Below are 14,894 nucleotides of genomic sequence, written 5' to 3' on the forward strand. Positions count from 1 at the left end.
CGTACAAAATATTAGTTATATCTTTGTTGCTCTGATTGAAATAAATTGTTCTCAGCATTTCACATAACTACTCCCTCTGTCTTGAAACCCTTTTACCTTTAATTTTGATTACACCAGTATCTCTAATTTTCTTTCTAATTAATGGATGTATTTTTTTAATATCCTCATCCAAGGTTATTTTTGTCATTGCTCTTTAGAGAGAATGGGAGAGAGGGAGAGGGAGAGGGAGAGAGAGAAAGAGAGAGAAAACGAGAGAAGAAAAGAAGGAAGTGTCAGAGAGAGAGAGAAGGAAGGAAGGAAGGGAGGGAGGGAGGGAGGGAGGGAGGGAGGGAGGGAGGGAGGGAGAGAGGGAGGGTTTAATTAGGCTTTCCACCTTCAGTCTACTGTCCTCTTTTCAGCCATCCACTACTTACAGCAGAATTCATCTTCCTTTTGTATTTGATTCTACCATCCATTCTTTCCTCACAGTGATACCTGAGGGTGTAATCTCATTCCATCACTGGCGTGCTGAACATACTATAGTGCACACATGTCAAACTCAAAAGCTAACATGGACCAAATAAGGTTTAAGTTTATGTGGAGCGCAAAAAAACAAAAGCTTCAATTTTCATAGAAATGTAGGTTTATTTCGATATAGACATTTTGATACGAAGGGCTGAGATACATGAGTAATCATCAACATAAAATAATAAAATATTTTAATAAAAATTATATTTTTTCTTGAACATTAACTTACCAGACTGTACAAATTAACTGTACAAATTAATAAGCGTAACACAAATAAACCTATTTTTCTTGTTCTCCGAAAGCAAAATATTTCCTGTTGCACACACCAAACAAGTCAGTACAAGATTAATGACGTGGAAATCAGCTGCTAAAATATTCACTGCTAGAATTAGCGGAGAAATATGGTGTACCTGCGCATAAAGCGCATAAGGGAAATGAATACAACACGATTATAGTAATTAGTCTTTAGCAGATATTAATAATTATGTATAACAGGATATTGTAAAAATTAAGTTATGAAATTTTTATTAAGACGTTTCTTACATACCATTATATTGGTTGGGCCGCAAAAATATTTGTTGTGGGCCGCGAGTTTGACATGCTTGCTTTAGTGGCTTATCTTTGGCTCAGAGAGCATTAAATCCTTTAGTTTGGCATGTTAGGATTCTAACCACTTCCATTGCACACCTTGCATTTCTGTGCACTCTCTACAGTCAGCCATATTAGATTACTTTTCTGTTTCTGGATCTTGACAGTGTTGGGTTTCCCTGACCTTGCACTTGCTCTTCCATGTCTAGAACACCATTTCCTCTCTCTCTTAGTAATCCTTCAGATTTTAGTTTAAATATCTCCATTTTCCAGGAAGCTACTCTGATCTTCCCACACATGTTTAGAGATCCTTCCTCTATACATCTACCCTGTGCTTCCCACTTTATAATAGTTCTCACACTACGTGAAAATTGTATGACCTCATCTCTACCCTTGATGTCAGAGACTGTTTCTGTATCTAACGGGCCCTAGCACAGTACTTTGTACTTAGTAGGTACTAAGGAAGTTTGACATTGTGTTGTGTATGTATATGTAAATAATGAATACATTATGGGTGAGAACTTAGTGCAGTAACTTGAAAATCCCAGTAGATAGAAATGGAATCTAGATAATGTAATATCACAAGTAATGAAATATAATAAAATCTCTTGATTTTTGAAAGGCATCAAAATCATTGTCAAGTACCTTACCTTTCAAATCTTTTCCAAGTAAAGGTATTCTAAAAAATATAAATAAATATAACCATATTTTTATTTATCACTAGAGGCCTGGTGCATGAAATGTATGCACTGAGGGAGAGGGGGTCCCTCAGCCCAGCCTGTGCCCTCTCACAGTCCAGAACCCCTTGCCACTTACCACCCACCTGCTTGCTGCTCCTTAGTGCTGCCATGGACATTCCTGCCACCTCTGCTGCACTTGCCAGATGTGAGCCCCTGACCACCAGGAGACAGCTCTTACATTGAGCATCTGCCCCCTGGTGGTCAGTTCATAGCAACCAGTTATTCCACCATTCAGTTGATTTGCATATTAGGGTTATATTATATAGGACAGGATATTGAATGTGAACTGTAAATGAAAAGTAAAATATAAAAAAAGAACCAAATGAAATTTTAGATCTGGAAATTTTTTTATATATATTTTTTTAATTCTCACCTGAGGTTGTTTTTTAAATTGATTTTTAGAGAGAGAAACATCCACATGACAGAAATACCAGTAGGGTGCATCTGTACCTGCTGACCCAGCAGGATCTAACCTAAACCTAAGTATGTGCCCTAACCTAGAATCCAACAAGAAATCCTTTGATGTACAGATTGAGACTCCAATTAATTGAGCCACCTGTCCAGGGAAGATCTGAAAATTTTTTTTAAAATGTACCTGCAGGTCCTAGTCAGTATGGATCAGTAGTTACACTGTCCTATGCACCAAAGGGTCATGTGTTCGATTCCAGGTAAAGGCACATACATAGGTAGTGAATTCCATCCCTGTCAGATTGCTTAGGCAACTGATCAATGTTTCTCTTTCTCCCTCCCTTCCTCTTTCTCTAGAATCAATGAAAAGAACATATTCTTAGAGGAGGACTTAAAAAGAAAATAAAAATGCTAGTTTGGTTCAGTGGAAGGGTACCAGGTTGGATTCTGATCAAGGGCACATACCTGGATTGCAGGCTTAATCCAGGGCCCTGGTCGGGAATTCAGCAAGAGGCAACCAATTGATGTCTCTCACATTAGTTTCTGTCTTTCTCCCTCCTTTCCACTCTGTAAAAAAAAAAAAAAAAAAAAAAAAAAAATCAATGCAAAAATGTCCTCAGGTAAGGATTAACCAAAATAACCACCCATTCCCAGTGTGATTATTGAAGGAGCATATGAAGTATTTGTTGAATGAATGGGAAGGAATGGGACTTCACTTTCTGTTTTAGAACTCTGTAAACCAGAGGGTTTATTTTTATTTATTTATTTAAATATATTTTATTGCTTTTTACAGCTAGGAAGGGAGAGGGATAGAAAGTTAGAAACATCGATCAGCTGCCTTCTGCACACCCTCCACTGGGTGTGCCCTTGATCAGAATTGAACCAGGGACCCCTTAGTCCACAGGCCAGTGCTCTATCCACTGAACCAACCTGTTAGGGCCAGACAGTTTATTTTTTATTTTAATTTTTATTGATTGATTATTTTAGAGTAAGGGATTGAGAGAAACACCAGTGTGTTGTTCCACTTATTATGTGCTCTTTGATTGCTTCTTGTCTGTGCCCTGACCAGGGATCCAGCCTGCAACCTTGCTGTATCAGGAGGAGGCTCTAACCCACTGCACTGCAGGCCTTTCAACAAAACCCCTCTGGCGTGTGCTGGCCCTTGCTGTGGGCCGGAGCTTCTCTGCCACAGCAAAAGTTTGGGTTCCATTCGGTCAGGGCACCTACATAGGTTTCAGGTTTGATCCCTGTTTCCGGCTGACTGCTGCTCAGGAAGTGACTAAGGACCGTTGAGGTCTGTATGCTCTAGTCATTCAGCCCAGAGCTGGGGTTCCATTGCTGACATGGCTGACTCCCATCCCCACTACCCCCGGTCCTCCATGAGGACAACTTCAGCTATGGTAGCTGTGTGGCCTCTGCCAGTGTATACATCCACATAGGTAGGTCGCCCTCTACCTGGCTCACCAGGCCTGACTGCTGCACAGTCGCCCTAGGAGGTGGATTTCCAGGTTCTCAGGAAGAGCGCCTTCCAAGCTGGACTCCCAGGGAGAGTGGGGTCCTGGAGGGAAAGCACTTTGCTCTGCTTCCCTTCAGGGCTCCCGGGCTGGAGCAGAGCGCCTGTCCTGCTCAGGGCTCAGAGGCTAGGGAGTCCTCCTAGCTGGGTGTGAGAAATGAAACTGTGGAGCCCTTCCTCCTGGAACCCTGTTGTCTACGGGCATGTAAATACATTTTATTTGATATGCCTCACGTACCTGGCCTCCTGTGGTACACAGCCACGCCCACCCACTCCTGCCAGATGTTACCCATGAGGGCATCCCAGCAAATTAGCATATACCTCTCTTATTATAAAGCAGTGGTCAGCAAACTCATTAGTCAAAAAAGCCAAGTATCAACAGTACAACGATTGAAATTTCTTTTAAGAGCCAAATTTTTTTTAAACTTAAACTATATAGGTAAGTACATTGTTATTAACCTAATTAGAGTACTCCTAAGTTGGCCTTTGTTAAAAATTCAAGGGGCCAAAGAGCCACATATGGCTCGCAAGCCGCAGTTTGCCGACTACTGTTATATAGGATGGATTTATTTTCCTTAACTGATGATGGTACAGTGGTGCCTCGCATAAAGAACGCCGCCTCGCACAGCGAATGCTGCACACAACGAACTTCATTTCATGATTCATACAACGAACTTCGTTTCACACAACGAAGTCGCCCAAGCTTCCACGACCACTTTGCCCGAGCTTCCACGACTGCTTCGCCCGAGCTTCCTTCCACGATCGCTGCCGATGTATTGCATCCTTCCGCGCAGTCACTGCAGGCAGTCGTTAGTCACTGCGCTTAACTTAAGCACGTATCGCGGCAATCGTTCTTCATTACGAATTAAATCACGCACGTATCACGGCAGTCGTCCTTTTAAGTTAAACTCAATATTTTTTTTATATAATTTTTTTTAAAAAAAATTGTTTTTAGATGTATCTAAATAAAAATAATAACAAAAAATTTATCTTTTTTTATGTCATCTTAGCATATTTTATGCTACAGAACGAATTATTTTTTTTAACATGTATTGTTATGGGAAAACACGTTTCACATAACGAACTTTTCGCATAACAAACTTGCTCCTGGAACAAATTAAGTTCGTTGTGTGAGGCACCACTGTATATTGAATTTTTCATAAATTCCAATAAAGATAATTAGTGATATTAAGATCATTTTTTTCTCTTCTCATAGCACATTCTTATATCCTGTCTGTTGCATGTGACTTGAATTTATTGGAAAATTTAGCGTTTTTCTTATTTTACCAAAAAGACTTTTAGCAAAAATAACACTAAATAATTGGATATTGCTGCTTTACAGACTGAAAGCAGAGAATGGCTTAGGTTTTTATTTGTCACTTCAAAATAAGTAGTATTTTTTGCAAACTTTGTGATTTAGTGTTGACAACTAGGCCAGTAACTATACCCATTTCATTGAGTACTATATGTAGAGCTGCCATCATCCCATATAATAAAAGGGTAGTATGCAAATTGACCACGCAGGATGACCGGTCACTATGACATTCATTAACCATCAAGGGGCAGATACTCAATGCAGGCGCTGCCCCCTAGTGGTCAGTGTGTTCCCATAGGGCAGGCATCTTCAAACTATGGCCCGCGGGCCACATGCGGCCCGCAGAGGAGTCTGATCCGGCCCGTCAGGTTTTTTGGGCAGTGAGCGCAGCCGAGGTGTTACAGTAGGAATTAGTAGTTCATTTAGTCCGGCCCTCCAGCTCTCTGAGAGACCATGATCTGGCCCCCACTTTAAAAAGTTTGAGGACCCCTGCGGGGGAGCGCCACTTAGCCATAAGCCGGGCTGGCAAGCGCAGAGGCCCGTCTCAGTGACAGTGCTAAAGATGTCTGACTGCAGCTTAGGCCCTCTCCCCGAGGGTAGCGGGTCTAAGCTGTAGTGAGACATTCCCTTAGGGCTCTCAGACTGTGAAAAGGATGCAGGCCGGACTGAGGGACTTCCCTCTCCCCTTGAGTGCACGAATGTCTTGCACCAGGCCTCTAATGTAATTACAGTTGTGTTCATTTTCATGAATCTGGTCATACCAAGATTATTTTGTCAGAATTATCTATTAAATAAAAACTATGCTTGTGTCAGATTTGTTAGAAATAATTAAATAAAAAGTATATGTGACTAATGTTTATATATCCCAATAGATGCTAGCCTATTAGATATTTGGTAAATCTTTTAAATTGTAAAAACAGCATGTTTAAATAATGATAGTGGGAAAGTTTCTATTCCATTTTCTTGAAGGCACGGACACTTGCTGGTATGTTGAGAGAAGTTGAAAGAAAAAATGAAGAGCTTGGTGCATTGCTGAAGTCACAGCAGGCTGAATCAGAAAGAGCCCAGAGCGACATAGAGCATCTCTTTCAACATAATAGGAAGTTACAGTCTGTGGCTGAAGAACATGAAATACTGACAAAATCCTACATGGAACTTGTTCAGAGGTGAATTTATAAATGTTTCTGTTTAAGATTAGAATCCGTAATGAACACATAGCACTTCTTTCCTGTGGTCCTAAAATCTGTTTGTAAAAATTTATATCGTATACACTGTAATAAAAGCCTAATATGCTAAATGTTCAGTCACGTGGTAACTGATTGACTGTTCAAACAATCAAAGCTTAATATGCTAATGATAGGCTAAGGCCACTTGTTATGACGTGCATTGACCATTGGGGGAAGTTGACCACTAGGGAACAGACAGTTAACCGGTCACTATGATGTGCACTGACCACCAGAGGGCAGATGCTCCAACTGGTAGGTTAGCTTGCTGCTGAGGTCCGGCCGATTAGGACTGAGTGAGGTGGACCAGACATACCTTGGAGCCCTCCTGCGGTTTCTCCCTGGCCCCGATTGTGCACCGGTGTGGTCCCTCAGCCTGGCCTGTGCCCTCTTGCAATCTGGGACCCCTTGGGGGATGTCAGAGAGCCAGTTTCAGCCCAATTCCATAGGCCACTTCCCTTGGGAGGGCACCATACACAGGCCTCACTGCTGTAGAGTGCTGCTATGGTAGCTCGAATTTCTCCCGATTGGGACTAATTGGTTGTGAGCCCACGGCAGGCCCAGTGGGACCGGGGTGAGCAGGAGCAGCAGGTAGGAGCTGCAGGCAGCGTTGGGCTGCTGGTTTCAGCCTGATCCTCACAGGCCATCCCGAGGGACCCCACCTGTGCACGAATTCATGCATGGGGCCTCTATTATTCTAATAATACTGTAAGGTAAGTAATTAGCAAGAAACTTAGTGAAATGAAATATTGCTTAATCATACTCAGTATTAAAGTTGGAAACAGAATACAGGTCTCTTTATTTCTTTCCAATTGACTACTTCTTTTCATTTGTTCATCAGTCATCTGGGATGTTAGCACTGCAAGGACAAGTTTTATCTATTTTATTCACTGAGAGATCCCCAGGGCTTGGAACAATGCTTGGTACATAGTTAGACACTCCATAAATAATTGTTGAATGACCAAAGTTGTCACAATTTATATTAGTTTTAACCATATAACTTGGTCACTTGTACAGTGCAAAAGTGGTTGAATATTAACACTTTCATGTCATTCAGCCTAATAGAATGGAAATCTGGGTGTTCATATTGAACTGAACTATAAATTCTTATTCAATTTTTATCCTTGATGCCATTTAATACAGTTTACTTATATGTTACTATATACACTAATAAAATAATAAGATGCAAATAAACCATACCATCTTGATACCCACCAGCCAATCAGGAGTGAATATGCAAATTAACCCAAGGAAGATGTTGAGTTAATTTGCATACACAGGTGTTGAGTGGCCGGGGGCAGGGCAGGATGTAGACATTCCACACTGCCCCAGCTGCTGCAGGCCTCTGGGCAGTGTGGGAAGGCTGAAGGGCGGCTCCAGGCCAGAGCGAAAAGGAAGCTCTGGCTGGATCAAAGGTGGTGCTGGCAGCCAGGGTAAGGAAGGCCCATTCTTGCACGAATCTTCATGCATCGGACCTCTAGTATCTGTATAATACATTCTTAAAGGTGAATTGCTGGGTTTAAAGAGTATGTGTTTTTAAAATTTTGATATATTACCAAGTGTCCCTCCAAGAATGCTATACCAATTTATACACCCACCAACAAACTATAAGATTAATTGCTTTTCCCTCCCTTATAAAGCTTTTTTGTCTATTAGGCCAGTCTTAAATCTTTTGAATTATAAGGAAGACCAAAAACTAAATAATAAAAATAAAAACACTGTGATTAACTTGTTCTTTGTTTTGCTATATATTTCAAGATTGGTTGAAATTTGAAAATTTTCTAGTGTTCTATGCTGTTAATCTATAATAAAAGTATAATATGCTAATTAGAACAGACATCCTTCTGGATGACCTGGACGAAGCCGGGGCTGTGAGGAAAGCCCGGGTCCCCGGTGCCTGCCAGCAGCAGGAGGAAAGCCCGGGTACCTGCCAGCAGCCTAGGGAAGGAAGGGCTACTTTTGCATGAATTTCGTGCATTGGGCCTCTAGTAAAGAGATAAAGAAAATGATTAACTTTCCAAGGTCCAACAATAAAAATGAAGGGTAGAAATGTATCACATCTGGAAAATGTGTAATGACAAGGTGACTTCTAAACAAAATATTTCCCCCAATAACAGCTTTTTCCAAAGTCTGATTTAGGCACTGACAAAGTTTCTGGCTCTCTATCTCTCTCCCTTTCTCTCTGTAAAAAAATCAATAAAATATATTTTTTAAAAAGAGAGAGAGAAAGTAAGCAAGTGATCCATGATTAATAGTGATTTCTAGGACTTTCGATGTTCCAAATAGTTATTGAGGGGCCTGGTAGGTAACTATAAAGATAGCTGTATGTATCTTATAAATAAATCTGGCTTAGGAAAACTCATATATAATATTAGGGAATTAAAATTTAGATTTTTATAAACTATAGGAGAGATAAAACACTTCTGCTGGTCAAATTTGGTTAGTGTGTCAGTCAGTTATATTAGTACTTAATAAAGTGAAAAAGACATTTTGTGTTTAAGTTAGCCTGAAAGAAAAGACCAGTATTTACTTGAGATCACTGATTCAGACAGAAACCCAAATAGTATTCAAATTAGGGCGTGAAGGAAAGGGGTCTTTACAGGAAAGAGAAGGAAAATAATTACATAAATAGAAGGAAGGAATTTCTATAGGTGCAAATAAGCTAAGTTATTTTCTTTTTTAAAAAAAATATTTTATTGATTTTTTTATAGAGAGGAAGGGAGAGATATGGAGAGCTAGAAACATCGGCGAAAGAGAAACATTGACCAGCTGTCTCTTGCACACTCCCTACCGGGGATGTGCCCACAACCAATGTACATGCCCTTGACAGGAATCGAACCTTGGACCTTTCAGTCAGCAGACTGACGCTTTATCCACTGCGCCAAACCGGTTTCGGCCCAAGTTATTATTTAGCTATACATGGTGGTGCTAATTCTAAAGAATATCTTTAATTTAAAGTTTGGTAGTCAGAATGTCTGCTTTCCTGTTAGCTTCACAAACAGTTATTTGAAATACAGTGTTTGTTTGGCCCAATCTTAACATTATTTTTCTCAATTCAAACCTTTCAAAGTGTTGAGGATCAAGACATGCAAGGCAGTTCCTCTGGAATGGCTGCCCTAGCTCTATTTTGAAATGGCTCCACTTATGTCAGCTTTTCACACTTAAGATAGTTAAGGTGTCAGATTATCACTTCTTTCTGTGTTTACCTTACAGATAAAATAAACAAGACTATTAGATGCAGAGCTTTAAAGAGACAAGAGAAATTTAGAATCTTCAACTATCAATACTTTGTTTATTAATTTGACATTTTTAATTAAATATGTAATATGCCCAACAGGCTAACAGTGATAGACTTTTACAGAAATTGTTTCACTTTTTGGACATAACTATAAAGATAGCTGTAATGTATCTTATAGGAAATTATGTAATGCAGTAACATCTATAAAATAAAGCTCTATATTTATAAATATGAGGTTAATGTCCCACACATTTCCATTTCACAGTAATTTTTACCACCTCAGTCAGCCAAAGCACACACATCTTTACTCTCTTTTACTAGAGTTAATCCAACTCTGTTTATTTCCTGCTTATTTATAAACTACTTCTTCTAACCTATAGTGTATGGAATTTGATTAGAAGAAAAAATAAACACTGAGTTTCTTTTCTTCATTATATGTTTTCTTCCATAAAAATATCACTCATCTTGTTTTCCTTTTAGGAATGAAATTACTGAAAAGAAAAATAAAGAGTTGCAGATCACATGTGATTCTCTGAAGAAACAAATTGAGACAGTGAAAAAGTTGAATGAGTCACTCAAGCAACAAAATGAAAAGTAAAATCTTTAGTTCTAATTATTTTGTAATTTTCAAAAACATTGTTTTTTGCAGACAAATTAATAGAATTTTAACTTACATTATAAAACGTATGACAGAATTTAAGGGAAATTGCTATTCTTGGGAATTTTCTCTTAAAATACTTGAGAAAAAGAAATGATAATGATTCATTGATGATTTCTATTTTTTTTTTATAACTTCAGAACTGTTGCCCAATTAATAGAAATAGAAGAACAAAGAAAAGAAGTACAGAACCAACTAGTAGACAGAGAATGTAAACTAGCAAGTAAGTAGCTTTTTATGTAACAAATTGCATATATGTTAACATTTTTTGTTGGAAGATAATCAAAACATGAGAGGTTTTTATTTTGGTTTTTCATTAGTTTCTACATCCCTCATTTTTCAAAATCTTAAATCACATCCTAAACAGCTCTCCTTTTATTTCCATAATATTTCTTGCAATTTAATTAAATTGATTTTTAAAACTGGAAATTATAGGACATAACAGCAGGTGGCAGTGTGTGGTAACTTTTAGTTACTACTTTCTTAATGATATCTCTGAAGTGATCCAGAAAAAAACGGTTTTATATTAACTCACTTGTCTTAGAGCACAAACATCATCTACCTATATAATTTTTCATAGTTTTCTCTCTCCTTTTCTCTTCTAACCCTTAAGCTCTGAGGATTGTCCTTCCCCTCATTACTATATTTAGAACAGAGTAAGAAGGAAAGACATGGAGATTTGGTATTTTTCTGTGTAATGCTGGTACAGAGGAAGAATTACTTGGTATTTTCTGTTCGTCAAATACTGTAAAACTTTTATTTCCAGCAAGGTATTTCTTTGTCTTTCTAGTGCCTTTTTTGTTGTTATTGTTCTTATGACATAATAGCTATGAAAGCTTATCAAGTAAGTCAGTATAAATGACTGTTTACTTGTTTTAAGACTTTCAACAAAAAACAAAAATACAAGAAGAAAAAATTAAAGTCTTACAAAAAGAAAGAGAAGATAAGGAAGAGACCATTGATATCCTTAGAAAAGAAGTAAGCAGATCGGAACATATAAGAAAAGAATTGAGCATTAAGGTAAGAAACTGTTTTCATTTGCAGTAAATTGAAAAAGTCTTAATTTGTGAAAAAAGGTGAATTTAGATAAATTAATACTCTGTTTCTTGAGTATAGTTTTGTTTTGAGGATAGTAGGATCTCAAAGTGGCTTGACAATTGTTTATTATGAGAACTCTCTCACAATGTGAAAACGTGTATTTTCTAAAATAATCACACATTTACTAAATATCTACTGTTTGCCAGCACTTACTGCTGTTAAACGGGCAAGGAATGCAGAAAAGGGTTCCCAGTTTTCTACATCACATACAGGTAGCTGTGTATAGGAACATAGCCGCCTCTTTCTGCTTATAGAGATGGTAATAATAATAATAGTAGTTCACATTTATTTAGAACATTATAATTTGCAAAGGACTCTTTGAAACATTGTCTTAATCCTCCTCACTTTCACAAACATATTAAGTTAATAATTATTTTCAACCTACGAATAAAACTGATTCTTGGGTTAAGTTATAGACTCAAGGACAGTCACATATTTAATAGTAGACATATATTTTGAATTTAAGTCTATTGCTGTTTCTCCATTATTGTTACTTAGTGTGGTAGCTATGAACAGTGCTTTCTGGCCCATCTATGACTAGGAAGATGAGAACAAATCAGTACTAAAAGACTGAACAACCAAGAGCATAAGTGACATAAGAAACATAAGATCCCATGATACATTTACAGATTTCCTGGTTCTGCTTTAATGTGGTTATTTTAATAGTAATTCTAAATAGTAATATGTACTATTTTCTGCAAAATTTCAGTTGCTAGCATTGACTTTAAAAGACAAATTGAATGTATCTTCCCAATTCATTTTTTATTGTTTAATAACTACTTACCTTAAAATAACCATATAATTTAGTTGACTAAAATATATATATATTTATAATGTGTCATTTGAAATGGTTGTTTTACAAATGAAAAATAAGAACATCTTAAAATATTTGTGAAGAGAAAAATACAAAATTGTTTTTCTTTCTTTTCTCCCTACCCCCAATTTCTTAGGCTTCCTCACTAGAGGTTCAAAAGTCCCAATTAGAAAGTCGTTTGGAAGAGAAAGAATCGCAAGTAAAACTTCAGCAAGAGGAGTTGAACAAACACTCTAATATGATAGCAATGATCCACAGTTTAAGTGGTGGAAAAATAAACCCAGAAACTGTAAATCTCAGTTTATAGACATTATATATTTATCTCCTGGTGAACATGGGGCGGAAGAGATAATTTCTGACTCCACAAAAAAGCACATTATTAGCTAATTATTAATTTAAGTAAAGAAACTGAACTGATACATGATTTATTTGGTCTTAAAGTTTTACTTCCTGTTTTTTACTTCTTTTTGCATAGAGTTTTCTTTGATTCTTAAATTAGAATATTATTCTTAACCTCCTTTGTCTTTCCTAAGGCTTTTCTTTTGTAGCTTCCCACTCTCTTCTGCTTGTTTAATTTAGTCTTATTCGTGATTATATAGATTTTAAAAATCAAACTTGCTTGTTATAACAATCCTAAAGATTAATAAATTGAAAATGTGATTAGTAAAAAGAGAAAAGGCATGATATAGCCAGAGAACTCTTTCTCTAAAGTAATACAAGAGAAAATATCAGTGAATTTAATATAATTTTATTACTACATTTAAAGTGCACAGATAGCCTTAGCTGGTTTGGTTCAGTGGATAGAGCATCAGCCTACAGATTCGATTTCAATCAAGGGTACATACTCAGATTGTGGGTTTGATCCCCAGTAGGGGACATGCAGGAGGAGGTGATCAGTGATTCTCTCTCATCATTAATGTTTCTCTCTCTCTCTCTCCCTTACTACCTGAAACCAATAAAACATATTTTTAAAAAATAAAGTGCACTAAGATATATGGTATAAGTTCTAAATTTGAAAAAAAAATTAAATGAATATAAAAGAAATAATGTATAAAAATTAGAAAATGGCTGATGTATAAAAATAACTGTCATTTGTCACATATAAAACTAATACCTTGTAGAATTATTTATGAAATAGTTTTAGTTTTATTCTTTAAAATGTATGTTGGCCCACCCATCTCATTTCAATCAATTATGAATTTCTTAAGATTTATGCTGTATAACTTGGATTCTATTCTTGCTACATATTCAGAATTTATTTGTTGTTAGTTTTGATGTGAATTTGAAAGCGTAAGTTAAATATTTTTCATGTTTTTCTTTAATACAAGGGAATTTTTCAGTACTCTTCATTTGAATCAAATGTTATAAGTAATGTTTAAGAAGAGACTTTATATCAATATTTTGGTTGAATTTATTGCTACACTTATAACTATTAATTTTACTTGTTTTTTTTTCACTATGTGTATTTCACTATTTGTCTATTTACGTGAACTTAATTTACTTTTCTATTTTTCAGCTACAGTATATCTGAATTTATGTTTAGAAATTAAACAAATTTTTGTAATTTGTTAATTATATTAAACTAGTACATGTTGAAAAGAAATTAATTAGAAGAAATATTTTAATAACGCTATTCGCATCTTGCTAATGAAAAGAAAATAGGATTTTACCGTGTTTCCTCTCTACCTACTCCAGGACTTCTGTGAAGATCAAATGAGATGAGGCACAAGAAAACACTTCACAACATTTGGTTAAAGTGTAAAATGTTTGCACCTGGCTATAAAGCAAGTTGTGTTCCTGAGCTGAAGAAACTCCAAGGATGCTGGTTGCTAGGGAGAGAAAGCCGGGCCTTGCTACGTGATGTCATTACCCAGAGCCCACAGCCACTGTTTCTGGGCTCAGCTGAGCCATGGGCTGCATTTTGCACCATGGGGTCTTGGCAGCATTGGCTGTAATTTGGTGGGGTGTTGCTCCACAGTGGTGGCAGTGCCTGTGTCCCACTTAGGCGAAGTTGAGTGTTGCTTGTCCGCGCCAGGTCCGCAGTGCCATTTATTTGTAAGTGGCTAGTGTGCATCACAGCAGCTCCTTAATCGAGCGTCTGCCCCCTGGTGGTTAGTGTGCATCATAGCTACTGGTCAGACAGACACTTAGCCTTTTATATCTATCCATCTATCTAGCTATGGCTAATATGCTAAGTGTCCATCAAACTGGTAGCTATGGGTGCCAGATAATGACATGACATAGCAATACCCAGCTTCCTCTCCCTGCATCCTTGGAGTTTCTTCAGCTCAGGAACAAAACTTGCTTTATAGCCAGGTGCAAACATTTTATACTTTAACCAAATGTCTGTGAAGCATTTTCCCATGCCGCTATCTCATTTGATCCTCACAGAAATCCTGGAGTAGGTAGATAGGAGATTCTATGAAATCCTATTTTCTTTTCATTTGCTGGAAAACAGAGATTTAGAAAGCTTAGAAATTGGACTCAACTGAAAAGAAGTAAGAAATGATGGACCTTAAAAATGACTTCATGTTTTCTCACTGTGCAGAATATATTCAAAAACTGCTGCAGTTAAATATTTTATCCTCTGTTCTCCCTGTGTGATCTACAATAATAATCTACTTGTGTTGATATTTACTGCTGTGTTGCTGACAATTACCTGAAAGAGAAATTGGAGTGCTTCACTGGGCTGGAAAAAGTTGAGCTAAATCAGAAAGCAGGACTAATTAAGCAAGTTTATTCTATTGGGTCGCAATTACTTAGTTGCCGACCCAATATATCTATAAAAGGCT

General features: G+C 37.3%; 1 protein-coding gene across 2 annotated transcripts in view; it reads left to right on the forward strand.

The window, feature by feature from the left end:
• CIP2A (cellular inhibitor of PP2A) overlaps positions 1 to 12,939 on the forward strand; it is a 38,853-nt gene extending 25,914 nt beyond the window's left edge. For both annotated transcript variants that reach the window (XM_036445545.2, XM_045584011.1), the window contains 5 exons: positions 6,041 to 6,237; positions 10,013 to 10,126; positions 10,331 to 10,413; positions 11,071 to 11,210; positions 12,239 to 12,939. In XM_036445545.2, the coding sequence (XP_036301438.1) occupies positions 6,041 to 6,237; positions 10,013 to 10,126; positions 10,331 to 10,413; positions 11,071 to 11,210; positions 12,239 to 12,409 (705 nt within the window). In that variant the 3' untranslated portion in view covers positions 12,410 to 12,939. The remainder of the gene's footprint in view (positions 1 to 6,040; positions 6,238 to 10,012; positions 10,127 to 10,330; positions 10,414 to 11,070; positions 11,211 to 12,238) is intronic.
• Positions 12,940 to 14,894: the final 1,955 nt, after the last annotated feature.

This window comes from Pipistrellus kuhlii, unplaced genomic scaffold, assembly GCF_014108245.1.
Source record: "Pipistrellus kuhlii isolate mPipKuh1 unplaced genomic scaffold, mPipKuh1.p scaffold_m20_p_2, whole genome shotgun sequence".
Lineage (NCBI taxonomy): Eukaryota > Metazoa > Chordata > Mammalia > Chiroptera > Vespertilionidae > Pipistrellus > Pipistrellus kuhlii.